Here is a 25,970-nt window from a genome sequence, read left to right on the forward strand (position 1 = left end):
GAGTTATAGAGGCTTTTGTAAATGCTTGCCTACACATAATTGATTTAATTTTGTATAGATATGAATATGAAAAAATATATGCTGTTTAACCACTATACATGCTGTTAAATGCTAAAATTTAATTTAATTTTTGGGGGTTTTTTTTGAAAATTTTTATTTAATCAGTTAATTTCAAATACTTTCCCATGGTTACATGATTCATGTTCTTTCCCTCCCCTCTTCCTACCCACCTCCTGTAGCCAATGAGCAATTCCACTGGGTTTTACATGTGTCATTGATCAAGATCTATTTCCATATTATTAATATTTGCATTCAGGTGATCATTCAAAGTCAACATCTCATATCATATCGCCATTGACCCATGAGATCAAACAGTTGCTTTTCTGCTGTGTTTCTACTCCCACAGTTCTTTTTCTGAATGTGGATAGCATCTTTCTCATAAGTCCCTCAGAATTGTCCTGGATCGTTGCATTGCTGCTAGTAGAGAAGTTAATTACATTCGATTGTACCACAGTGTATTAGTCTCTGTGTACAATGTTCTCCTGGTTCTGCTCCTCTCGCTCTGCATCACTTCCTGGAGGTTGTTCCAGTCCCCATGGAATTCCTCCACTTTATTATTCCTTTGAGCACAATAGTATTCCATCTCCAACATATACTAAATTTGTTCAGCCATTCCCCAATTTAAGGGCATCCCCTCATTTTCCAATTTTTGGCCACCACAAAGAGTGCAGCTATGAATATTCTTGTACAAGTCTTTTTCCTTATTATCTCTTTGGGGTACAAACCCAGCAGTGGTGTAGCTGGATCAAAGGGCAGACAGTCTTTTAGCACCCTTTGGGCATAGTTCCAAATTGCCCTGAAGAATGGTTGAATCAATTCACAACTCTACCAGGAATGCATTTGTGTCCCAATAAAATTTAATTTTAAATGGACACATTTTTATGAAAAGGGAATAGGGCCTGGACCTTTAGTTTCACTGGTATAGGGAACTCCCAAATGAGGAACTCTCTTTCCCAATACAGGTTAACTACTTTCTTTGCATTTTACAATCTTAGCAGACCAGAGCACGGAGGGATTAAGTGATTTACCCAGGACCACACAGTCCGTATGTGTTAGAGATGGTACTTGAACATAGACCTTCCTGACGCCATGGCTAGCTATGCTATATGGCTTTTCTACGTCATTTTATGGAGCTAAACTTTTTTTGTCTTTGGTCCATTTGAAAAGACTAAGACATTTAATGGGGCAGCTAGGTGGCACAGTGGATAGAGTACAAGGACTAGAGACAGGAAGATCTGAGGAAGTCCCTCAGCCTAGCTGTGGGGAACCTTGGGCAAGGCACTTAACCCTGTTTGCCTCAGTTTATGCACCTTTAAAATGAACTGGAGAAGGAAATGGCAAACCACTCCAGTGTCTTTGCCAAGAAAACCTCTAAAGAGGTCACCAAGAGTTGGATACTATTAAAAGTGACTAAACAACAAAAACAACAAAAGACATTTAAAAGAATCAAAGATCCAAGGCTAGAAGGGATCTTGGAAGTCATCTAGTCCAACCTGGTCTATTTAATAGATGAGGAAACAAAGGCCCAGGGAAGCTCAGGGACTTGTCCAAGGTCACATAGCTAGTGTCAGGGACAGGGCTTGAACTTGTGTCTGCTGACTCCAGAGCCTGGGCTCTTTCCAACACCAATTCTCTGTGGCTGGTGCCTATATTAGTCAGATCAAGAGATAAGTGACAAATATTCATGTTATGTTGTTCTAGGTAGACATATAGCCTCAGGGGCTTAGGAAACATTCTATAACCAGAGTTCATTATTGTGATGAATCACTGACAGTGCACACAGCTTTTCAAACGGATCCAGTCATGACAGCCTCGAGGCCTGAGGAAATCTCCATCCTGAATAAGCAGCAGCAAACCACATTGTACTGATTTTGTTCTCCATGGTCACAGATGCTTTGCTGTCACCTTTGATTCCCATTTGATTTCAGATGCATGCATAAATAGACATTTACTTTCAGCTCATCCTTGTGTATTTGGGGGAAAGGTGGGAATATTGACTTTGTAAAGAACATGAGACTCCATGGCTAGTGTTCTGTTTCTATGGTGGTGAAAGGTCTGGGCTAGGTGAACTCCCCTTGGGTAGGAGGGCTCCTTGGTGCCAGGAATGTGCAAAGAGTGGGATAAAACACCCCCTTTTAAGGAATCTCTTCCTACAGGTTAGCCGCAGGACTGAAATAGGGGATCTGGGTTAAAGAGACAAGATTCAGGTTGGGGTAGATGTGATGATCTGTAGTAGAGGCATGGAGAGAAACTGCGAGAACTTATAAACCAAGATGCAAGAAACTGGGAACCTAACCTGGAGACTTATCTGGCAGCCAAAAGAAGGAATTTCCAAAACGGAATGTTCCCAGGAGTTGGCAGTTTGAGGGGTCTGGACTGGGAGTCACACACTCTCTCTCTCTGGAGGTTGGAAGCTGGCTGAAAAGACCCTGGGTGGGGGGGCAACTTGGTTTTTGGACTTTGTCTCTGGCTCTGAGCAGTTGAAGTTGACAAGGAGAAACTTGGCTTTTGAGTTGGTGGTCTATTTGAGAGTTGAGCTGGCCAGGAGAAACTGAGAGACTTTGAACTTTGTTTCTCTCTGGGGTTAAGCTGAGAGACCTGGCTGATTTGTGAAGAAGAAGAAAGAAGATTTAAAAGTTGTTGTCCTCCATCTTCCTAACTATCTTATAGTCACAGTTTGCGGCTGGAATACTTCCTCAAACCTTCCTAAAATTGTCCCCATAGTTTAGGGAAATCCTCATCCCTCTTACCTCAGTTTCCCATCCTGATATTACAATAAACCCCTTACCTGAGAAAGAAAACTAGTATCTATTATAGTTCACTCAGGGGGGAGGGAAGAATTGGGAGGAGAGGGTGGCAGGAGGAAGAGAGTTGGTTAAGGGAGAGGGTGAGGGAGGAAGGAGATTAGGAAATAGATTGATCCATCAGCCATCAGTAGGGATCAGTAGGCAGACCCCAGAGTATTCCCCAGTATCTATCCAGAGTAGTTCCTCTGTGTGGCAGTATCTCTGTGTGGCATCCCTCAGTATTTCTTATTCCTACCTCCATTACAAATAAGCAGCCTCAGGTTCCTGTAGCAGCTCTAGCTAGTCAAAAGCCAGAGAACAGCAGTCATTGTAAAAGAAACAGTTTTCCCTCAGTTTATCTTTCTTTGTTTCAATAAGTGATGGGCTTTCCTTCAGTTTATTTTCCTATTTCAGGTCCCAGTTATTAGCAAAAACCCATAGCCATGGAATGCTTGGATTTTCCATAGGACAAGGTGCAGGGCTCTAAAAGGCAGCCTGGCTCACTGAGGCATCAAGCTGTTTATGGCCATGACTTTGTCCTGTCGCTATGGTATGTTCAGACACTCTGAGCTTTTACGGTTTCTTCTCCAAGCAAATTCTCTTTGAAATTCAAAATTCATTTTCAATTTCATCAGTGATATTCTTTTGTTTTTCTTTCTTTCTAGGAAAAACACACATACATATTATGTGTATTTTAACAATTTGCCAGTTTTATATTTTGGTGGCGTGCCTTGTGTTTCATGTGCAGAAACAACTTTTAGTTACCTAAATTAATTGAATAAAAGCATTCATGTGGGCGATCTAAAGTAGAGAAAAATCCCAAGGTGTTTTGTGTTTGGCTATGGAATGTGGATTTGTCCCGTCTCAGCCAGGCTGAAAAAGGTTGTGTTTCTAAATCATTCTTTTAAGAGATTTGCCTTTGCCATACATCTGGAAAGACTAGATGTTGCCAGAGTATCTTGTCTCTAATCAACAACAAAAGCAGCTTTTGCAAGCTACCATAGGCAAATAATTGTGAGTAGAGATTACTGGTGAGCAAGTCTGTGATTTATATCCCTCCAAAAAGGGGGGGAGGTCTCTGAAAACAAATACCAAAGCCATAAAAGCTTTTGTTCATCTGGGCACCAACAAATGGGACTGATAAATGGTCAGAGGGATAAAGAAACTCATGTCCGACACTTTTTAAGACAAGGAAAATCAGCAAGGAACTCACCCAATTACATGCTTATCCATTTGGGATACTGGGTTTCTTCGTTGGACTCCAAAATAGTAAATATGGAATGATGTTTGTGTTTGAAATTGAATCCAAGGTTGATAACTTGAAAGAAAACTTATATTTAGTCAATCGGATCAAAGGATCACAGTTTTAGAGTGGCAAAATACCTTCCCAGTTATGTAGGCCAATTATAAATAAATTAGTATCTTTAATCCAGGCCCATGATTTCCCCGACAGGTAATTTTTAGTGGAGAAATTCTCTCCACCCATTCATTAGTAGTCATTCTGCTTCTTTAGTCTTAAAAAATTTCCTGGAGCGCCAAGAGATGATGGGTCATGCCCAGGGTCACGTAACACCTGGTAGGGAGGGGATTTGAACATTGGTCTTCCTGCTTCTGAAGATAGTTCTTTATCAGCTACTGAGCAAGTATATTTTAGGTCATTTGTGTCATCCTTTGTGATTCAATTTAATACAACAGAAAGTTGCTTCACTTTGTCTTTTATTATATTTCATTGTTGCTGTTCGGTTGCTTTCAGTCACATCTGATTCTTTGTAACCCCATTTGTGGTTTTCTGGGCAAAGATACTGGAGTGGTTTGCCATTTCCCTCTCTGGCTCATTTTAGAGATGAGGAAATTGAAGCAAAGAGGGTTAAGTGACTTGCCCAGGGTCACACAGCTGGCAAGCAGTTAAATGGCATGTTTCAAATGCTCCGTTTTTGGCCAACCATATCCTTTTGGAAAGCTGTCTTATACTGCCCATCCTGAATGTGCTGTCACTATTGGGATTGGGAATATTTCATTAGCTAAGTCTAGATATTTCATTCACTCACATCCTTTATATAGAGACTATTCTTCCAATCCCTAGGGGTAGCCAGGTGGTATATTGAGTAGAGTGCAGGACTTGGAGTCAGGAAAACCTGGGTTCAAATTAGGTTCAGACTCTGAATAGTGTAACCCCAAGCAAGTTATTTAATCTCAATCTGCTTTAATGTCCTCAATTGTATGATGGAGGTAATAATTGACCCACTTTCCAGAATTGTGAGGGTCAAATGAGATAACATTTGTGAAGTGCTTAGCACAGTACCTGGCACATAGTAGGTGCTTAATAAACATTTGTTCCTTTGCCTTTCCCAACAGCCCTCTTGACCTATTATACTGTGTGAGGAATTGATCCTGTCTTCAGTTCTGTTATAGGAATCCCCACTTTAGTGCTTCTCAATTGTGTGTGAAGGGTGATCACGAGGTTTAGCAGGGTGCACCCTTCTGGCCATTCATTGTTTTTGAGATGAGATAGATGACTTTGGCCTAATTTTAAAAAAAAATAGTTCTCAAACTCATTCTTAAACTTTCAGACCTGTCAAACGCCTCTCCCTTACCTTTGGGGGACTTGGATCTTCCTTAATTTGCATTGATACTGCAGGAAGTTGAGAGAGCCAGGAATAGCCAGAAACACTGACTGTGTTTACTCTCTGGGGAGACACAGACACTCGGCCAGCTCTCCCTCCTCATGGAGATGCGGGTCTCCAAAACCCCAGTTGGCCAGCTCTGATTATTCTGTGGTGGATCCTAAATCCCTTAATCCTTTACCCACTTCCTTAGGAGCCACTGGCTTCCTGTTCCAGCTTGGGAGTGGGAGGGAGCCAGCTCTCCACCACAACCACTAAATTTCTGATTTCCCTTTCAAATCAGAACGGCAGACTGGCACTGGACAGGGAAGGAGTTCGAGGAGCTAGAATCTGCCCGGCCCTTTTCAGAAACACAGAGCTAGGTAATAAAAAGAGCAGTGCAGGCTAACCAAGTCAACCCCAGGGTGTTGACTGGAAATCTGGAGACCCCAAGTCTGCCCCTGTCCCCCGAGAACTCACCCCAGGGAAGTCCCAGACTCGCCCATTTCAGACCGAACAATAACTTTCAGGTTGACCTAAATCAAATGTTAAGTATCCTTTTTTCCAGTAGTTTCTCCCATCCTATCAAAGTCCTCTCCCAGGTAGCCCAGCTCTTGACTGGACCCTTCCCTTTTGGCTCCATGGTAAAGCATTAGCCTCTTGAGAATCCTGTCTTGGACTTCTCATTTCCTTGTAGCCATGGTGATGCCAATCAATCATACTTCCCTGTTCTTAGTTCCCCAAATGGTACTGTTAACTTGGAAAAAACATAGAACTACTTAAGTAGTCAGAAAAACCAGGTCTTTAATCAAGAGAGGGAGAGGTCCAATATTCAAATGCTACATAGGACCCAGCACTAGAAACTTCACAGGGCCTTCCCCCGGGGACTCTGGCAATGTATCCCTGGGAGGATCTCCACACTAGATGATGTCTCCAGAGAACAACAGAATTTGGGGAACTTGTATACCTTTTGGGAAACTGAGGCCTTGGAAACATGCATAGACAAGCTGCAAGCAGGCTGCAGAGAGGTTGTATCTGGGGTATCAGGGAGCCATCAGCTATAAAGAATACAAAAGAAAAAGGCCACCCAAGAGCTGGGCTTCTAGAGAGAGGATTTTAATACAATGGGAGAAGTTTCTAAAACAAATAAAGGTACACAACATTTGAGGACATCCACTAATCCCACCCAAACGAGGGTCCCCAGACACTTTAAGGTCTATAGTTCAGTCCAAAACAGTTGTGCCTGGTACTTGAGTTCTAAAAGGGCAGGGGCAAACTTAGGGTCTCCAGATTTCAAGTTGACAGTACAGAATTTCCCCAAGTCTATTGTTCTTTGGAGAATTATCTTGTGGGGTACATTCTCCCATTCTCCCAGGGATATGTCCCCAGGGTGTTAATTCTGTGTAGTTTGTAGCACTTGGCTCTGTGATAGCACCGATTACTGGATCTATCTCTTTCCTGATTAAAGACTTGTTTTTTTCTGACTACTTGAGTAGTTCTGTGTTTTTCCCAGGTTAACAAGGTAAATGGGCAGCTATGTGGCAGTGTGAGACCCAGGAGTGTTTTGGGGGTGAGAAAGGTAGAAGGCTAGGTCTATGTTCAAGATCTGGTGGGTGTGAGACTGCCATCTAAGTAAGGCAGTAAGGCTAGGAAGATTTCTGTGCCTTATCTTTTCCTCCTCCCCACTCTGCTTTCCCCTCCACTTCTATTTTCTACTTTTATATTTTCCTCCTTTACCCTTCCTTCATTGATTCATCATCCAAAGAATATTGATAATAGGTAGCATTTATTTTTAGGACCTTAAGGTTCCAAGGCACTCTACATATCACATTTGATCCTCACAATGACCCTTGGAGATAGGTAGTATGATTGTCTTCAATTTATGGATATAGAAACATCCTGAGAAGTTAAATGCATCTCCTTGCGTCCCAGTATCTAAATCTAAGGCAGAATTTGAACTCAGATCTTTCTGATTCCAGGTCAAGTGCTCTGTAATAGTGAGCTAACCATTTATTCTATTGATAACATTTCTCTTTGCTTTGATAAGTGGGAGATAGCAGTGTAGGTTGTCCATAGGGTCTTTAGTCTTGCCTGGATAGTCTAAGGATCAAAAAGAAATCCCTTTTCTTATTCTAGCCAGATGTGAAGACACAGATATGGTCAATCAAGATTGCATGTATTTTAATATTTACATGACATTGATGTAATGTAATGTTATTTTAATGAACAGATTATATGAATATAAAATAGATTGTATAAAATATAACTTAATTTTAATGTGCTTAATGAAATGTGTATTAAAATTGCAGAGATATATATATATATACCTATATGTTTGTATATATTTTTAAAACAAGTACTTGTATGGTTCCTTAGTTTGATTGATTTATGAAAATGCTTCTAATTTTGAGCTTGGGTCTGGAAGGATTTCTTCTTGGAGTGGTTCCAGCTTTTGTTGCTAATAAGTCACCATCTTGCCCCCTACTCCATGTGTGTTTTTCAAGCTTACCTTGGCAATATACAGTATGAGATATTTGTCTATGCTTAGTTTCCAGTTTTCACAGCAGTTTTTGCCAAAAAGTAAATTTTTGCCCCAATAGCATCTTTGAGTTTATCAAACACTAGGTGAAGGTGGTCTTTTACTTCTGAGTTTCATGTACAAAATCCATTCCACTGATGAATCACTCGTTCTTATATCCAGTGCCACATTGTCTTGATGACTGCCATTTTGGAGTGTATTTTGAGATCCGGTATTGCTAGGCTGCTTTCTTTCACTCCCAACCACCCACCTCGTGATTCCCTTGATATTTTTGACCTTTTGTTCCCCATATGAATTTTTTTTTATTTGTTCTAGCTCTTTAAAAATAATTATTTGGTAGTTTTATTGGTATGGCACTGAATAAGCAAAACAATTTACCATTTTTACTATGTTAGCTTAGTCTACACCTGAGCAATTAAAAATTCTCCAGTTGTTCAGATATCTTTACTTATGAGAAAATGTGTTTTGTAATTGGGTTCATATAGTTTCTGAGTGTATCTTTGCAGGTCGACTCCCAAATATTTTATATTGTCAGCAATTATTTTAAATGGAGTTTCTCTTTCAGTAACTTCTTTCTCTGTTTTTACTCTCTCTGATTTAGGTATCAAAAGCACATTTATATTATAGAACAAATTTGGTAGGATTCCTTTGCCTGTTTTTTGTTGTTGTTGGTATCACATAAAAATGCTGATGATCGGGATGAGTTTATTTGCTATCTTGTAACTTTGCTAAAGTTGTAGTTTCAACTAGTTCTTCACTTGATTCTCTCTGGTTCTTTAAGTATATCATAATTTCATTTGCAAAAAGCAATTTTGGCTCCTTGTTGCCTATTTTTGTTCCTTTAATTTCTTTTTATTGTTCTTATTGGTTGGAATTTTTAATACAACACTGAATAATAATGGTGACAGTGGACATTCTCCCCTTACCCTTGATTTTATGAAAAAGATTTGTAGTTCACTGTATTATAATGTCTGCTTTTGGCTTTAAATAGATATTACTTACCATTTTTAGGAAAGCTTCACTTTTTCCCTATGTTTTCTAGTGTTTTAAATGGGATAGGTATTGCATTTTGTCAAAACTCTTTTCTACATTTATTGATGTAATCATGATTTCTGCCTTCTTAAAATTGATATGGTTAATGATACTTATAGTTTCCTTTATATTAACCCAATGGTCCTGGTATAGATCCAGTCTAGTGATAGTATATCATCTTTGTGATATATTCCTATAATCTCCATGCTAGTATTTTATTTATAATTTCTGCAAGCAATATTCGTTAGAGAGATTAGTCTGTAGTTTTCTTTCTCTGTTTTTACTATCGCTGATTTAAGTAACAAAAGCACATATATATTAGAGAAGGAATTTGGTAGGATTCCTTTGCCTGTTTTTTTTTTCAGATAGTTTACATAATATTGGAATTGATTGTTCATTACATGTCTCTGTTTGTAAATCTATATGATCCTGGGTTTTTTTCTCCCATTAGGACTCTCATTAATGACTTGTTTGTTTCTTTTCCTATGTTAGGGTTATTTAAGCATTCTATTTCTTCTGTTTATCTGAGAAACATATTTTAATAAACATTTATTAATTTCCTTCAGATTGTCATTTTTGTTGACATAATTGGGAAAAACAGTTCCTAATATTTGCTTTGATTTCATCTTCATTGTTTATTCATTCACCCTTTTCATTTTTGATACTGGTAATTTGATTATTAGCCAATGGCTTACTAACATTTTTGTCATAATAATACCTAGTTTTATTAATTCAATTTTTTAAAATTTTGATTAGTTTCTTTTTGATTTTCAGATTTCCAGTTTGGTGTTTGATTGGAGATTTTATTTGTTCTTTTTCTAGTTTTTTTAGTTGTATGTCCAGGTCATTGATCTGTTCTTTGACTCTTTTATTGAAATGAGCACCCACACACACACACACACACTCACACAATATTACACCCCCTCCTTCCCCCTAAAGATCTGCTTTTGCTGAATCTCAGATTTTGGCATGTTGTCATTATCTTTAATTGAATTTTTTCTATGATTTGTTCTTTGACTTATTTTTTAACCCTTACTTTCTGTCTTAAAACCAATAGTAAGGGCAGTAAGGGCTAGGCAATTGGGATTAAGTGACTTGCCCAGGGTTACATAGCTAGGAAGTATCTAAGGCTAGATTTGAACCTAACACCTCCTATCTCCAGGCATGGTTCCCTATCCGAGCCACCTAGCTGACCCGGACCCATTTACTCTTCAAGATTTGGTTTCCAATTAATTTTTATTATATGCTTCAAAGACCCATTATTGAATGTATATTTTATTATACTACTGTCTGAAAAGGGCACATTTAACATTTGATTTTCTGCACTTGTGTGGTTTTTATACTGTAATACATGGTCAATTTTTGTGTAGGTGCCATGTACAGTTGAGGAAAAAAATATTTCTATACATTAATTAGATCTATTTTTGCTTTTGCTTTGTCTGATATCATGTTTGCTAACCCTACCTTTTTATTTCTGCTGAAACATAATTGAATATTATATTAATTCTGTGTCTATTTCAAGTGTCTATTGTAAACAATGTAGTGTTAAATTCTGGTTACTAATGCATTCCACTATCCTCTTCCACTTTCTGGCCAGATTCATCCTCATAAACATTCATAGTTTTGAATACTGTGTATTTCCCTTTTCCTTATTTTCTTCTGCTTATTCCCCGCCCCCCTTTTTTACCATTCCACCCTCAGATGTCTGTTTTGCTTTTAACCACTGCTTTCCTTCCTTTGTCCACTTTCCCTCTCATCACACTCCATCCCAACCCTCCTTTTACTTAGTCCCTTTCCCTTCTACTTACCAGTTGGGTAGGATGAATTTCTATATTTAGCTAGATATGTTCTCCTTGCTTTTTGACATGTTTCATTCTATAGAGGACAGACTCCAATGGGAGATTTTATTCTATTGATGCAGCAGTTTGTAATCAGTGAAGTAGAAAAATGGAATCTTTAAATTCTCAAAACTGTTGCAGCTGTCTTTGTGTGATTCATTATATAAAATTGTAAAAGTGTAATATTGTAATATTCCCTTCTGTATTTGTTCTCGTAAAGATTTTATAGAGATAACAAGAAGGTGTACAAGTTGATAGTTGTTCATGTATTCTTGGCTCCTTTTTTGGCAAAAGCATCATTCATAACCTTTTCAATTCAACAAACATTAGGCTTTATTAGCGAGGAGATTTATATAGCAGGTAGGTCACTGGGTTTTCAAATGATATCCTTTTCCAGTCAGTCAATAAACATTTATTAAGTACCTACTATGTGGCAGGAATAAAGCTGAGCCCTGGGATTATACATGAAGGCAAAAAACCAGCACCTATTCTCAAGGAGCAAAATATGATAGGGCAGAAGACAGTACGGTGAAAACAACAATGGGTTTTGGAGTTAGAGGACTTGGATTCAAAGCCTGGCTCAATAACTTAATAATCATGTGGCCTTGGTCAAGTCATTACATCTCTTTAGATCTCAGTTTCCCCATCTATGAAAAGCAAAAATTGGAGTAGGTGTCCTCTAAGATATTTCCTAGCTCAAAATCTATCATCCTACAAATGAATATTTATGTAGCTTTAAGATTTACACAGTGCTTTACCCACAACAAACGTATGAGTGAAGTAGGTAAAGTTATTACCCTATTTTAGAGGTAAGGAACTAAGCCTTAAAGTGACTTGCCTATGGGCATAAAACTAAGTGTTGAAGCCAGGAATTAAGCCCAAGAAGTCTGACTCCTCAAGTCTGGTTTTCAACACCTACCACCCTAAGATTCTGCATTCTGATTCTGCCTCAGGAATTTAGAGAATGGACGCTGACCATTAACAATTGGTTAATTCTTATATTCTTTAAACATTGGCTTAATGTTTTCTCTTCTTCACTCGTCTTCTTCCTTTCCTCACTAGCAGAGGCTCCCTTCTGTCCTAGTTTTGTTTCATATTCCTCTTCTTCTCACACTTTCTTCCAGTCAAAGCTACCTTTCGACTTTTTTAATATACATTTTACATCTTTAAGGTTAACTTAATTATTGCCTTTGTCCAAGTAGTCCTCTCTGTGCCTCTCTTTCTTTGAATCCCTTCTTTCAAAGCATAGCTCAGGTACTACCACTTAAAAGGGAGACTTTCCTGATCCTCAGTTGAGAGCTTTCCCCTTCCATTTTTGAAATCATTTAATATATACTTTGTGTATATTTATGTATATATATACATATCCCAACAGTAGAATGAAAGTGTCTTTAGGGCAGGAACTGTTTCAGTTTTGTATTCCAATACAAATGTTTATTGAATTGTTTTAAATAAGATACGGTAACACTAGGATGATATGATCCCTTGAAAAAATTGATGATTGTTGCTAAAAAATGCAAATACCATAAGCCTCATGTAAATTATTCCAACTTACTTCCTTTTGAAGGTTATTATTTAATAATTCAGAATTTCAGGTAAAAGTATTAAATACAATTTAGTTTCAAATAAATAAACCAAGAGTCATGTCACACTTTTTGGCAGATATGAATTAGGAGCTGCTTTGTTCATTGGATGGGCTGGAGCTTCACTTTGCATAATTGGTGGTGTTATATTTTGTTTCTCCATATCCGACAACAGCAAAACACCCAGGTAAGGAATGCAGACAAAAACAGTCTCTTTGAGAAGTCTTGAATTGTTCTAAACCCAGCTCTGCTATTTTATTATTTTTTATCTATTTTATTCCAATAACAAATTTCCACATAAGTTTTCCAAAGTCATATGATTCATGTTGTCTCCATCCCCTCTTGCTCCTCCCCACACCCCAGAATATATTCCAGCAATTCCACTGGGCTATCTATACATGTACTATCACTCAAAACATATTTCCATATTATTCTTTTTTTAAGAGGATAATCTTTAAAAACCCAAACAACAAATCATATACCCAAGAACACAAGTGATAAAAATCATATGTTTTCATCTGCATTTCTACTCCAATAGTATTTTCTCTAGAGGTGGAAAGCATTCTTTTTAATAAGTCCTACAGAATTGTCCTGGATCATAGTATTGCTGTTAGTAACAAAATCTATCACATTTGATTGTCCCATAATATTTCAGTTACTGTGTATGTTTTCCTGGTTCTGCTCATTTCACTCTGCATCAGTTTATGCAGGTCTTTCCAGTTCTTTATGAAATCCTCCAGTTCATCATTCCTTACAGCACAATAATATCCCATCACCATCACACACCACAATTTGTTCAGCCATTCCCCAACTGAGGGACACTCCTTTGGTTTCCAATTCTTTGACATCACAAAAAGTGAAGCTATACATATTTTTGTACAAACAGGTCCTTTCCCATTTTTTTTTAAATCTACTTGGGATATAGACCTAGTTGCGGAATCAAAAGGTATCCAGCTCTGCTATTTTACTACTTGTGGGTGTTACCTTAGACAAATCCCTTAACTTCTCTGGGTTTGAGTTTCCAATTATCAGGAAAATGAGGAGGGCTGGATTTGATGATCTCTAATTTCCCTTCAATAAATTCTGGATCAGTGTATGATTCTAAATTACATGTGGAAAACAAATTGCATTTGGTTAATATGATTCTTGAAGCAAAACTCCAGAATCAGATTTGGATTGGTGGTGTGGAAGGAGGCAAGACATTTAACAGATTTGCTTAGCAGAAGTTACCCTCATATCAGTTACATTAAACTTCATTTGAAGGCTAGGTTTCTGAGACCACATTCTCAAATTCAGTTGTGTTCTGTGTAAACCTTTCAGAACAGTAAATAATAAAAATAGTGTTAAGTATGAGTATAGAGTGAAGAAAATGCCCTTGTGGGCACAGGTTCTGGCACTGACCTCTCTACCCCTGACCTAGAGGGTCCAGTGATCTTTGCAACTTCCATCCAGATTCTTTAGTCAAGATGTCTTAATTTAACTAAGACAAGATCAAGAAGGAAAAGTCTTACTTAGGAATTAAAGAAAGCAAAGATAGAGAAGTTGTTAGATTATAGCCATTGGGGCATTTGGGTGGCTTAGTGGATTAATAGCCAGATCTAGAGACAGGAAATCCCGAGTTCAAATCTGGCCTCAGACACTTCCTAGCTGTGTGACTGAGCAAGTCACTTACCCCCCCCCCCCCATTATCTATGTCTTATTGCTCTTCTGCCTTGGAACCAATACTTAGTATTGATTCTAAAATGGGAGGTAAAGTCTTAAAACATTTTTTAAAAAGTCATAGCCATCATTTTAACCTGATCACAACTTACTTTTTTTTAACCACTATCTTCTGTCTTAGTATCAATTCTAAGATAATTAGACAAATGAGGTTAAGTGACTTGTTGAATAGGTAGGAAGTGTCTGAGGTCATATTTGGACCCAGATCTTCCCAAATCCAGGCCTAAAACTCTATCCACAGTGTAATTCACTTTATATAACATATAAAGAAATTGTTGATAGAAATTTTTAGTGTCTTCTTGACTACAGAATAGATGAGATATGGTTAAAATAATTTGGGGGGTAAAGCAAGCAAGAAACACTAATAAAAACCAATATTTTGTTGTCATTCAGTCATGTCCTACTCTTTGTGACCCCATTTGGGAGTTTCTTGGTAAAGAAAGATACTGGGATGCTTTGCCATTTCCTTCTCCAGCTCATCTTCCAGATGAGGAACTGAGGTAAACAGGGTTAAATGACTTGTTCAGGGTCACACAGTTATCTAAATGTCTGAGGCCAGATTTAAACTTGGGAATATGAGTTTCCCTGACTGTAGACGTGGCTGTGCCACCTTGGTGCCCAAATAAATACAAATGAGTTATCTTTAAATGCTTGCTGGAGTTTAGGATCATAAAGAAATGCCAAGGAAATAAAATCTTAGTTATTTATAGAAAGAGGAGGGAAATAATTCATTCCCCTCCCTCTACCCCACCCCACATATTATATGTTATAATATGTAAAATTGTGTTTTTTTTACCTTTCAGAATGGCATATGCATACAATGGAGCCACATCTGTCTTGTCTTCTCGGACAAAGTACCAGAGTGGAGAAGGAGATTTTAAAAACACAAGCTCTTCAAAACAGTTTGATAAAAATGCTTATGTCTAAAGAGCACTGCTACAAATCACAAATTGAGTTTGTCATTAGAATATGAACTGTTCATAGAATGATTTCCATCAAGGTTCCACTGTAATTAACACAAACTATTTTTAAAATGTGGACTGTAGCATTTGTTGATTTTATGGATGTAAATTTTCTTATATAGTTATGTACGAATCATTTTCTGTTGTGGTTTCTTATAAAAAAATAAACAGGTTTACTTACCAGGTATCTTAATTGATTGATAAAATACCTTAAGTATAGGTTAGCCCATGGGTCTGGTATTTTCAACATGATTCAAAAGATGAAAGCTCTGACTTTTTGTTCATTTTAAATAGAAAACTGAATGTACCTAAAAACTTGACTATTGGAAGGCAGCATCCATCCCCAAACAGTAAGTGCTTAATAAATGTTGAATTGAATTGAAGCTGATCAGAGATCCAAATACATCTCCAAAACTCTTCAAATTAAGTGAGGAGGAAGCTAGTGGCTGAGAGGCCATTTTTATTGTTTCTTACCACCTGTTAAAACACTGAAACGGTTAAGAATAGTTGAGAAGAAGGAACACTGAGATTGGAGTAGAAATGATCTTGGCCAAAATCCTACTGACACTTAAGTCTTACATCATTTCAGGGGACTTCTCTGGTTGGGTGTATAGATATAATCCTCAGGACGAACTGCAATAAAAGAATAATAAGAATAATAGCTAGCATGTAAGTAGTACTTTTAAGTTTTGCAAAGTAGATATTATCATCTACCTTGAAAGGTTGTTTGGAGGATCAAATGAGATAATATTTGTAAAGCACCTAGCACAGCGCCTGGCATATAGTAGGTGCTAGATAAATGCTTATTGAGGCAGCTCAATAGCACAGTGGATAGAGCGCCAGACCTGGAGTCAGGAGGACCTGGGGTCAAATCTGGATTCAGACATTGCCTAGCTGTGTGACCCTGGGCAAATCACTGAACCCTAATTGTTTAAGCCTTGGCCACTCAGAGTTAATACTAAGACAGAAGGTGAGGGTTCAAAAAAAAAAGATAAATACTTATTCCCTTGCCTCATCTCATTTTATCCTTATAACAACCCTGAGAGGTAGATGCTATTATTATTCCTATTATATAGATAAGGAAACTGAGGCAGAGGTCAATTGACTTGCTTAGGATCACATTGTTACTAAGTGTCTGAGCCTGTGTTTGAACTTAGGTCTTTTTGATTCCAGGTCCAGAGCTCTATTCCCTCTACCACGTAGCTGTGAGGTCTAGTAAAGTCTCAATGAAGGTTTTAGATGCTAAATTTAAATTTGTACTCTTCTTCCCCAAAATATGGATACACTGGAACTCTGCCTTGGGTCTTGTCTACATTCCTACCTGAACTCTTTCAAGAGCTAGACTGAGATCATTGGAGCAAGATGTGAAGAGGTAAGACTTCTAAATAAGGCAAGGTGATTGTTCAGTCAATGGTCATTCAGACCATTGACTAGCCTTGGGTCCGAGTAGTGGTCAGAAATTTGTACGGGAAGTATCTGACTCAGTTGATGTATAATAATGATCACAACATGATTACACTTCCAGGGAACAAAGGGAGAAAATTCATTATATTTCTGAGTAGGTCAATAAAGACCTAGAAAAATGCCTAAAAGACTCCATTTGAAAGGAGGTTTTGTAGAAACTGAGTTAGCTTGGGCGTAGGTGATATATTGCTTCATAAAAAGAAAACTGGCTTAAAAAGCCACAAAATAAAGGGTAGGAGTCTGGGAAAAGGATCTATTTGTGAACAACTACAATATTTTTTCTTATGTGATACGCAGAAGAGTACAAAGTGAAATTTATGAATATGCAGGTGATGGTTAGCTCTCTTAAGTATTTGGTGAATGAAGAGAAATAACTTAGATAATAAGCATTACTAGGGGCCAACTGAGGCAATGATTTAAGGGGAAATGAATCCCAAACTCTAAAGTTATCAGCTCTAAGCTATCAGTTAGCCCATGAAAAGGATCTGAAATTAAACTGTTCTATCATGGCAGGTCTAGTCTAGCAGAAGACAGAATTAAGGAAATTCCATGAAGCTTGAAAGATAAATTCAGCAAAATGAAGTAATTTAATTACAAAGTAAGTCTTCAACATATGGAACTCATCTGGAAAATCCAAAAGTTACAAGAAGATCAGGAAAATTTAAGATAAATTTATGATCAGTCAATAAAGGACTTCATGTAACTCAATTATGTTATTAATAGAAGTTGAGAACTTCTCAGGTTGAGCTTGAGGAACAATTATGTTCATCCACAAAATGTCATTTGATGCCACTGCAAGGGACAAAATACAAGTCTTAATAAACTATGGTTGGGATACATTTATGGCCAGTTACATTTTTTGTGTACCATATTGATGAATGACTTACACTGTCCTCTATAGCAAGAGAAGGTGAGACTCCATAATTTCTGCCAAAATCATTTGAATTCTAACCTAATTTTCAAATATACTGACTGAAATGTTAGCAGTGAGATTACAAAGGGAGAAAGAAAATATGTGTCTAGAAAATGCAGACACACAAATAATAAAAAGCTGCAAAGTAGGTCCCTGAATAACTTTAGACAGATTAACAGTTATAACTTCTTTAGAAACTGTTTCTCGGGATCATATAAATATTTAAAGCTGGAAGAGATCTTAGGCTTTTGTTTTCCAGATTTGGAAACTGAGGTACAGAGTTGAAGGGATTTATCTGTGCTCACATATGGCAGAGCTCTTTCTATCATTCCTATTGGCAATTAATTATTTGCTTTAAGCAAGAATTCCTCATAGAATTCTTTAAATAGTTTCTCTAGTACAAGGAACAGCTTTTAAAATGGTGTAACCAAATCCCCTTATTTCTTCCTTGCTGGGAGTGATAGGAGAGGGGGCAAGACAATGTTGAATCCCAATTTTCTTCAGTTTGGTTGGAGAGGGGCAGCAGTGGGGGGAAAGGGGGAAATAATAGCATGGCAGTAGCTAAAGATGTTGGCCATGCTATTAGTTGCTTATCCCTGTTTAGAAAATGAAAGTTTAATTCTAGTTCTATACTACAAAACTTTCCTGGAAAACATCTATCTGGCAAGTTGAGATACACCAGTATAATATGTCTACAATGTAAAATCAGAGGCAATTTCTTAAGTCGGCATGGAGATAATAAAACTTTATAGAAAGACAGGAGGATAACTTAGCATTTAGCTCACAGTATTTGCTTGATATGACAATTGAGCGTCTCCTTTATAAATGAATACTTAAATGAAAACTTTGAATTAGAAAAAAATAGATCTCTAAAGAAGTTGTTTAGAAATATTTGTAATAACTCAGACCCAGCCACAATGATATAATGTAGGATTTTACTGAGAGGTTTACAATTAAAGAGAAAATAAAATCAAAACCTCAACAAAGACAGTTAGGCAAAATGTCCCTCTTTGTTTCAAAGTACAGAAAGTATCTTTAAAAATGCTTTTTTTTAGTATATAAAAAATGCAAAAACAATTGATATGAATTATCTGGTCTCTGACAATGTCATCTTGGTAAGAATACAACTGAATTTGTTCATGTAAGGTATTTTATAATACAAGCTTCTTAGTAAAATAAAAAATATAAAAAGTAAAAAGTAAAGAACCACAAATATACATAAGAGTTTAGTAATGACTGTCTTCTAATAATATTATTAGACAACTTAATTTGGCCATTTAAAAAGTTATATTTTACTCACAAAATATCCAAGGTAGATACTATGATGCAGAAACAGTATTTCAGGATATGCTAAAATGAATGTACTCATCGTAAACATGCTTAAAGTGTCTCAATGCTGCATACATTTGACGGTTCTGGTTACAATTCTTCAGCTGAAAGTGACTCAGGCCTATGAACATATACACATATAGCTATAGTTTGGTAATTTGAGAATTAACTGTATGTTAAATGTTTTAAGTATGAATTATTTTTGTCATTTGGTTTAAAAATAATACAAACAGAATTGTGACATTTAATTATGTAAGAATTTAAATTACAATATGAAAATGTTATTACTTTCAACAACGAAAACAATCCTATGGGGGTAAAGGGTGTTGAAAAAATAGAAATTATTTGAAAAAATACACTAATACTCAAGTGACATTCTGAAGAAAAAATGTTTTATGCATTGACAAGTTTTGTTTTTTTTTTAAGCAGCAAATGTATTTTTTTTAACACTTTTATGCTTCAAAATACTGTTGGCTTATTGAAGTTCGTTTTTCAATAAATACTTAGATGCCATTAAATATACCTTTGTTCTCTGAATAAGCTTTCTGGTTACTGTGAGAAATACAATAAGGCATGAGAGTTAGAACCATGTGGGCAGATTACTGAAAGAGGTATTGGCACCTGGGAGTCACATAGGACAAGGGATGGCAGTTATATGTCAGAAGAGTCACTCCAGTCTGTCACAGTTACTAAGCTGCTTTTTAATGTACTTGTATCTGCTTCTTGAACTCCTGTTGATAAAAAGATCACAAATAAGAAGACAATTAAATAATTACTTGACAGTAAAAATCCATAGTTTTCTATTCTGACTCCTCAGGGAAAAGGAAGTAAAAATTTATCAGGGACTGAAATTATATTGACCCCAAGAATACTTGTTTGGGGATTTTCGGGAGAGGGGCTCTATTTTTTAATCAGCTGCAAAGGTTTGAAAAGACCCAAATACTCAAGGGACTGTATTTCATCCATATGGATATTTTTCCATCAAAAGAGAGGGAAAGAACATAATGTCTATATTTCTAAGTTCCTATTCTATAATAATGAATGGTTATAGGATCTCCAATTCTATTACAGTCAATGGTTAGGAATAAGAATCACAGTTTACAAAATGAATTAATGATTTTATTAAAAGTGTTTTTCCTAAATTAAGAAATTTCATCTTAGAGTAATTTCAATACTATGTGGGTCAGAGCCATGGAGTTGGGCAGGAAATGCTGCAGGGATTAATAAAATACTTCCACTTAGCCTTTTTGTCTACAGGAAAAATTCTAAGAAGAAACAAAAACGATTCTCAACAATATCCACATTGGCTAGCCTACAGGTGAAAATATAAGCTTAGGCAACAATGTGTTTCAAGTTTTCATTTAAATATGCAAAAACATTCTCAAATCCTTAGTCAAACGATGGCTAAGCCATATTAGAATATTATAAAAATAAAACACCATTTACAAAAAAACAGGCTATAGATTGAGTATAAGGGGCTAAGATGCTTCAGGGCCAAATGGGAAAAGAAAAACTAGACCGCTCTCCCCTAGACCCATTTAAGAAAGAGTAGTCAGCCTCAGGGATAACTGGTGAACCAGCCTTCTGGTTTGATGGAGACAGAGTTGATCAACACAACTTGTAAACAATGAAAGAAGTGAAGCTTCAGTGAGTTCCAGTGCAATGATGACCTCAATGACTTTAAAGGAGGGAGTGTCAGGAAATGATTAGACCTAGGGACAGCTGGGTGGTTCAATGTTTTGAGAGCTAGGTCTAGAGACAGGAGGTACTGGGTTCAAATGTAGCCTCAGACACTTCCTAGCTGAACAAGCCACTAAACCCCCAGTGCCTAGCCCTTACCACTCTTCTGCCTTGAAACCAATGGACAGTATTGATTCTAAGATAGAAGATAAGAGCTTAAAAAAAAAAAAAGATCAGACCTGCTAAGACAGGATTGATCCCTGGTCCAGGGCAACTTACAAAGGAGGGTAAGGTAGTAACATGGCCTCTAGAGTTCTCCCCTCAGTCCACAAAGGTAAATACCATCAGCTACATAAAGGAAGGCTACATGGGTGTGGACATATCTGATAACAGGATTTTTGGAACTCTTCCCTAAGGTTTTTTTTTTTTGGCAGAAAGTAGCATATTAAAGTTTTTGAAGAGAGTATGCACCAAAATTTAAAACAATTTGACAAGGAATAACTGATGCCTTGACTATATTCAATGTAAACAAAGTAACAGTTCTGATTTTTTAAAATTGATCGATGGATTCTTATTATATGTATCTGAATCCTTTATGTTTTAAAGGCAAAATAAGAGTATTGCTCAGATTTCAATAAGAGAAGTAATGTAGCTGACCTTCCCCTTTGGGAGCTTTGGGTGCATATGCACCCCAGGCACTTGTAACGTGAGTGGTATTGGGTTCAATCTTTATAAGTGCAGTCCCACTTGGCTTTTTGACAGCATTTTTTGTCAAAGACTTTTCCTCCTCCAAGGATGAAATGTCCCAGTCGTCATCATCTACATCTGCACACTAAAATAAGAGAGAAGAACGTTTTATTTTGCAGGAACAATGTCATTTCTGAAGAGCTTTGCCAATAGGATAATGATGGCTTTCCGATTCCATTATCATTAGATCAAGAATATTCCACTGGATCCACAACTTCAGACAGACCATTTTTACCATGGGTGAACTGTATCTATCAAAAGAAAGATAATATTACCAACTTTTAGGCAGGTGAGTCTAATTACAATGGCATCTAACTTAGCAAGGCAAAAAAACCCACCACGGCTTTCCAAAATAGAACAATTGGCTCACCTACAAATGAAGAATGTAAACTAAAAAAAAAAGAATAGATATCCATAAGCAGATATTCAGCATTTACTATGTACCAGACATTGTACTGAGCACAGGGATACAAAGGATAGAAAAGGTATTCTCTCTCCTCAAGAAGGATAGCTGGGTAATACCGTGGATGGAGCACTGGACCTGGAGTCAGGAAGGCTCATCTTCCTGAGTTCAAATCTGGCTTCAGATACTAGCTATGTGGTTGTGGGCGAGCCATTTATAACCCAGTTTGCCTCGGTTTCTTCACCAGTAAAATGGGATGGAGAAGGAAGTGGCAAACCACTCCAGCATCTCTGCCAAGAAAACCCCAAATGGGGTCATGAAAAGTTGGACATGATTGAAACAACTGACATTCTCAAGGAAGTTACATAGGTTGGAGGGAAGAGAAGATGCATAAATTAGAACATATAAGATAAGATAGAATAAGTAAGAGGCCACCTCAGAGGGGATGGCACTAGGGTTGAGGTGAGAACAGAGGGGAAAAGAGGACCAGAAACACCCCCCCCCACCCTCCAGAGGAGGTAGCCTTTGAGTACAGTATTTTAAGGAAGCTAAGATTTGGTTGGAAGTTAGGAGAGTGTGCCAGGCAAAGGGAATTTAATAGTACAAAGGCGCACAAAGTGTCTCAGGAAAGAATAATACATAGGTCAGAATGGCCAGGCCTTAGCATTTGAAGGGAGTATAAGGGGGGAAAGTTAAAGAAAGAAAGAAGTGAAGAACTTTAAATGCCAAACTTTATATTGAGTTTGGAGGCAATAGGGAGCTCTTGGATGGCATGGGGGTAATATGGTTGGCTCTACACTTTAAGAAAATTATTTTGGCAGTGAAGAGGAAGATGGATTGGAGTGGGGGGAGATTTGAGACAGGTTTACTGCAATCAATAGTTCTGGTGAGTGATGATGAGTGCCTGCGAATTATGACAGTAGCAGGTGAATTCTGAAAAGGAGATCTGTAGGAGAGATGTTTGGAGAGAAATAAATGACTTTTGGTTTAGATATGTGGGAACTTGGATGTGGGGGACTGATGAGATGGAGTAACAAAGCAGGTTGTGAATCAGGGAGGACTTTCAAATTGGCTAAAATGGGATGAGGGGACCCTTTCTTTGGACAGTTTGGGAACTGAGAAAATTAATTTAGATGGAGAAGGTGCAATGGACATGTGTAATATATCTTCTCTAATGTAAAGGGCTACTGTTTACCAATATGCTATTAATGAAAAGAAAAATATATAGAATATATATGAAATAGAAGGATGTGAAATTGAGAGCAATCAGTTATGCCTGTATTATATAGTCTCTCAATATTCTTTACAATGCCAGACATTTAAAGCTTGATAATTAATCATTAAAGAATAATATAGTAATCAGATATGAAAAGGGAAAAAACTGTTCCTGAATTGAATCTAAAAGAAAAATTTAATTCGAACTCTCTGATAAATAAAATAAAGTGATATACTATTTAACTGTATTAAATAAATTATTTAACTTTTGTAGGAAAAATAGAATGCTGAGTAAGAAAAGTCACTTAGAAAGATGGTTCAAGTTTTAGCATTAACAGATTTTAATATCTGAAGGATCTAGGTTAGCTGTGGGAATGGGTATCCTTTCTATAGATGCAGACCATCTCCCCCCAACAATTTAATAACAAACCTGAGTTATCACCAAAAAAAATTGTATTCCAGTGGCATAAAACTTAAATAGAAATGGGGAGGTGTACTAAACTGTACATCAGGATTCCTGTCTACATACTGACTTGGAAAGTCACATAGCAAAATTATCTATGTTCTGTTGTATTTTTAAAAATTGTGTTGAATATTTCTGGCTCAGGCCATACTCCCCACTGGCAGTAACATGGCCATGGGTTTGCAAATCTGCTGTAGTCTACCTGGTGATAAGCCTCTCTGAATCTAGCTACACCAGTCCTCTGGTCACAGGCATACAATCCACTGCCAAGCCCATATTCAAAACCTTTCCAGTTTTATGGAATCTTCCAGATTTTACATCCCACTAGCAAAGCTGTTGGGAATCCAAGTCACTTCCTAGTCAGAAAGACTTGGGTTTAAATCCTGCCCATTTGCAAATACTGTAAGCTCCTGAAAGGCAGGGACTATCTTCCTTGTATCCCCAACCCTCAGCATTAGTCCTGGCCCAGAGTAAGTGCTTAATGATTAATTGATTGCTTCAGACACTTACTACCTGTGTGACCTTGGACAAGTCTCAGGGTTAGTTTCTTCACTTATCCTTAACCAATTTTGACCACAGTTTCCTCATCTGTAAAATGAAGATAATAAGAGCTCCTAACCTCCCAGGGCTACTGAGAGAATTTAATGAGGGAGAATATGTAGAGCATTTTTGAATGTGAACTTATTATTAGGATAAAACTACTTCATTGAAGGAAAGGTATGAAAATAAAATATAATAAAAATTGATTAACAAAAATATAAAATATTAATTAAAAATAAAATAAAAATTGATGAACAAAACAATGATAGTGATTAAACCTTATTAAATTATTGGAGCACACAAAACACTGATTAGTTATGTCCACAAAGGTACAACATGCTCAATGCTTTCTCCCCAGAAACAAAGAACAACATAAAGACAACTCCAAGAGAACACCTGATTTTTAAAGTTTAATTGTCTTTCTGCCTAATGTAGTTAAAAGAGCTCAGCTTTAGACCCTTAAATCAGATTCATTCTACTGGGCCTCTTGAAGCAATTCTCCACCCCCCAATGCAAAACAGTAGCTGAACAGTGAGAATCAGTTGGGACTAATAGCCCAACACGGGCAGATCTCCAACTCCAATTTTTATGGTCCGGAAGAAATAAAAACTGTTAAAGGAAAGTTTATAAAAAAAGAGGGGGACTCTACCTTTAATTCTTCTTGTAATTCTTCTTTTTTGGGAAATGCCTCAACAACACTAACTCCACTAACTGGATTATTCACATTTTTGTGATTTGAGGGCGTCTTTTCAACTTTTTCAGTTAGCAACTTAATGCAGGTACCTATATACAATAAAAGTTTGTCAGTTGAAGTCTTCAAACACGTTTTATCTGTCTTTGGTTAAATAATAATAACAATCTTATGACCAAGATGCTTTGAGAAAGCCTATATTTCATCAATATTATCAAAATGAAATCAGTTAAGCATATTTTAATGAAAAGAAATACAAAACATTTCTATCTTCTACTAAGTATATGCCTTGCAATTAAGAGCTTTATTTTTTTAAGTGGTTTGCAAAATGAATCTGGTTGATAATTTTTAAATAAAGAAATGTAATTTACGTGAAAAAATATTGGGTGTCTTCCAAAGTCTTTGTACAGTTTTAAAGCTTTTTAAAGTTTGAAGCTTTGGACTAAGGGCACATTTGTATTTATAGAAGTTAGAATGTGTAAACCCATGCCTATTCTTTCTCTTCAACACTTCCAAATACCTCGTTATCAACAGACAGCCTTATTTATTACTTTATGAGAAGATGAAGGCCCAAGGACATTAACTTCCCTAACTTTGATCTTCTTCACCTCAAAGTTTTTCTATATGTTCATCTATCAGTCTTCTCTCTAAGAAAGAAGTCCCTTTCTTCCTTCCTTCCTTCCTTCCTTCCTTCCTTCCTTCCTTCCTTCCTTCCTTCCTTCCTTCCTTCCTTCCTTCCTTCCTCCCTCCCTCCCTTCCTCCCTTCCTTCCTCCCTTCCTTCCTTCCTTCCTTCCTTCCTTCCTCCCTTCCTTCCTTCCTTCCTTCCTTCCTTCCTTCCTTCCTTCCTTCCTTCCTTCCTTCCTTTCTTCCTTCCTTCCTTCCAAGGCTAATCATTCAACTTGGACTTTTTAATCCCATTCCTCCTACCTACTCTAAGTTCTTGTTCCATCAGTTTTCTCCTTTGTATTACACCTTCTGAATTCTCTAACTTCCATGGCCTCTAAATACACTTCTATCCTATCTTAAAATAGTCTTTTTACTATGTAGTATACCCCAACCTAATGTCCAGTTAAGTTCTTGCTTCACTGGCAAACTTCTTAAGTCAAATATATTCTTTTTCTTTTACTCTTTCTCCCTTGAAATCTGACTTTCTACATAATAGAAATTATTAGAATAGAAATACATAAAAAGAAATTATGTTCTTAAAGGCTACCAATATTCTTCTCATGGTAACATCCAATGGTATTAGCCCATTTGATTTCTCTCTTGTAGCTGACACTATTGCTTCCCTGAAATTCTCCTTGAAGTTTCTAAAAGATGACACTATCTTCTTTCTTTGTCTTTCTCTTTAGCCCCTTTTTGGGGGGTCAACTTTTAAAATTTCCACTCCCTAAGTTTAGGC

General features: G+C 37.0%; 2 protein-coding genes across 8 annotated transcripts in view; one reads left to right on the forward strand and one right to left on the reverse strand.

Annotated features, from left to right (window-relative positions):
• CLDN10 (claudin 10) overlaps positions 1–19,350 on the forward strand; it is a 140,372-nt gene extending 121,022 nt beyond the window's left edge. For both annotated transcript variants that reach the window (XM_007501390.2, XM_001366357.4), the window contains exons 4-5: positions 12,521–12,628; positions 14,964–19,350. In XM_007501390.2, coding sequence (XP_007501452.1) covers positions 12,521–12,628; positions 14,964–15,087 — 232 coding nt within the window. In that variant the 3' untranslated portion in view covers positions 15,088–19,350. The remainder of the gene's footprint in view (positions 1–12,520; positions 12,629–14,963) is intronic.
• The window catches only part of DZIP1 (DAZ interacting zinc finger protein 1), a 108,087-nt gene continuing 97,745 nt past the window's right edge, over positions 15,629–25,970 (reverse strand). For 3 of the 6 annotated variants that reach the window (XM_007501387.3, XM_016424967.2, XM_056807521.1), the window contains 3 exons: positions 24,526–24,659; positions 21,166–21,340; positions 18,421–19,559 (listed from right to left, as the gene is read on the reverse strand). In XM_007501387.3, coding sequence (XP_007501449.2) covers positions 19,480–19,559; positions 21,166–21,340; positions 24,526–24,659 — 389 coding nt within the window. In that variant the 3' untranslated portion in view covers positions 18,421–19,479. The other 3 variants (XM_056807520.1, XM_056807519.1, XM_007501388.3) reach the window with 3 other exon arrangements.

This window comes from Monodelphis domestica, chromosome 8 (assembly GCF_027887165.1).
Source record: "Monodelphis domestica isolate mMonDom1 chromosome 8, mMonDom1.pri, whole genome shotgun sequence".
NCBI lineage: Eukaryota > Metazoa > Chordata > Mammalia > Didelphimorphia > Didelphidae > Monodelphis > Monodelphis domestica.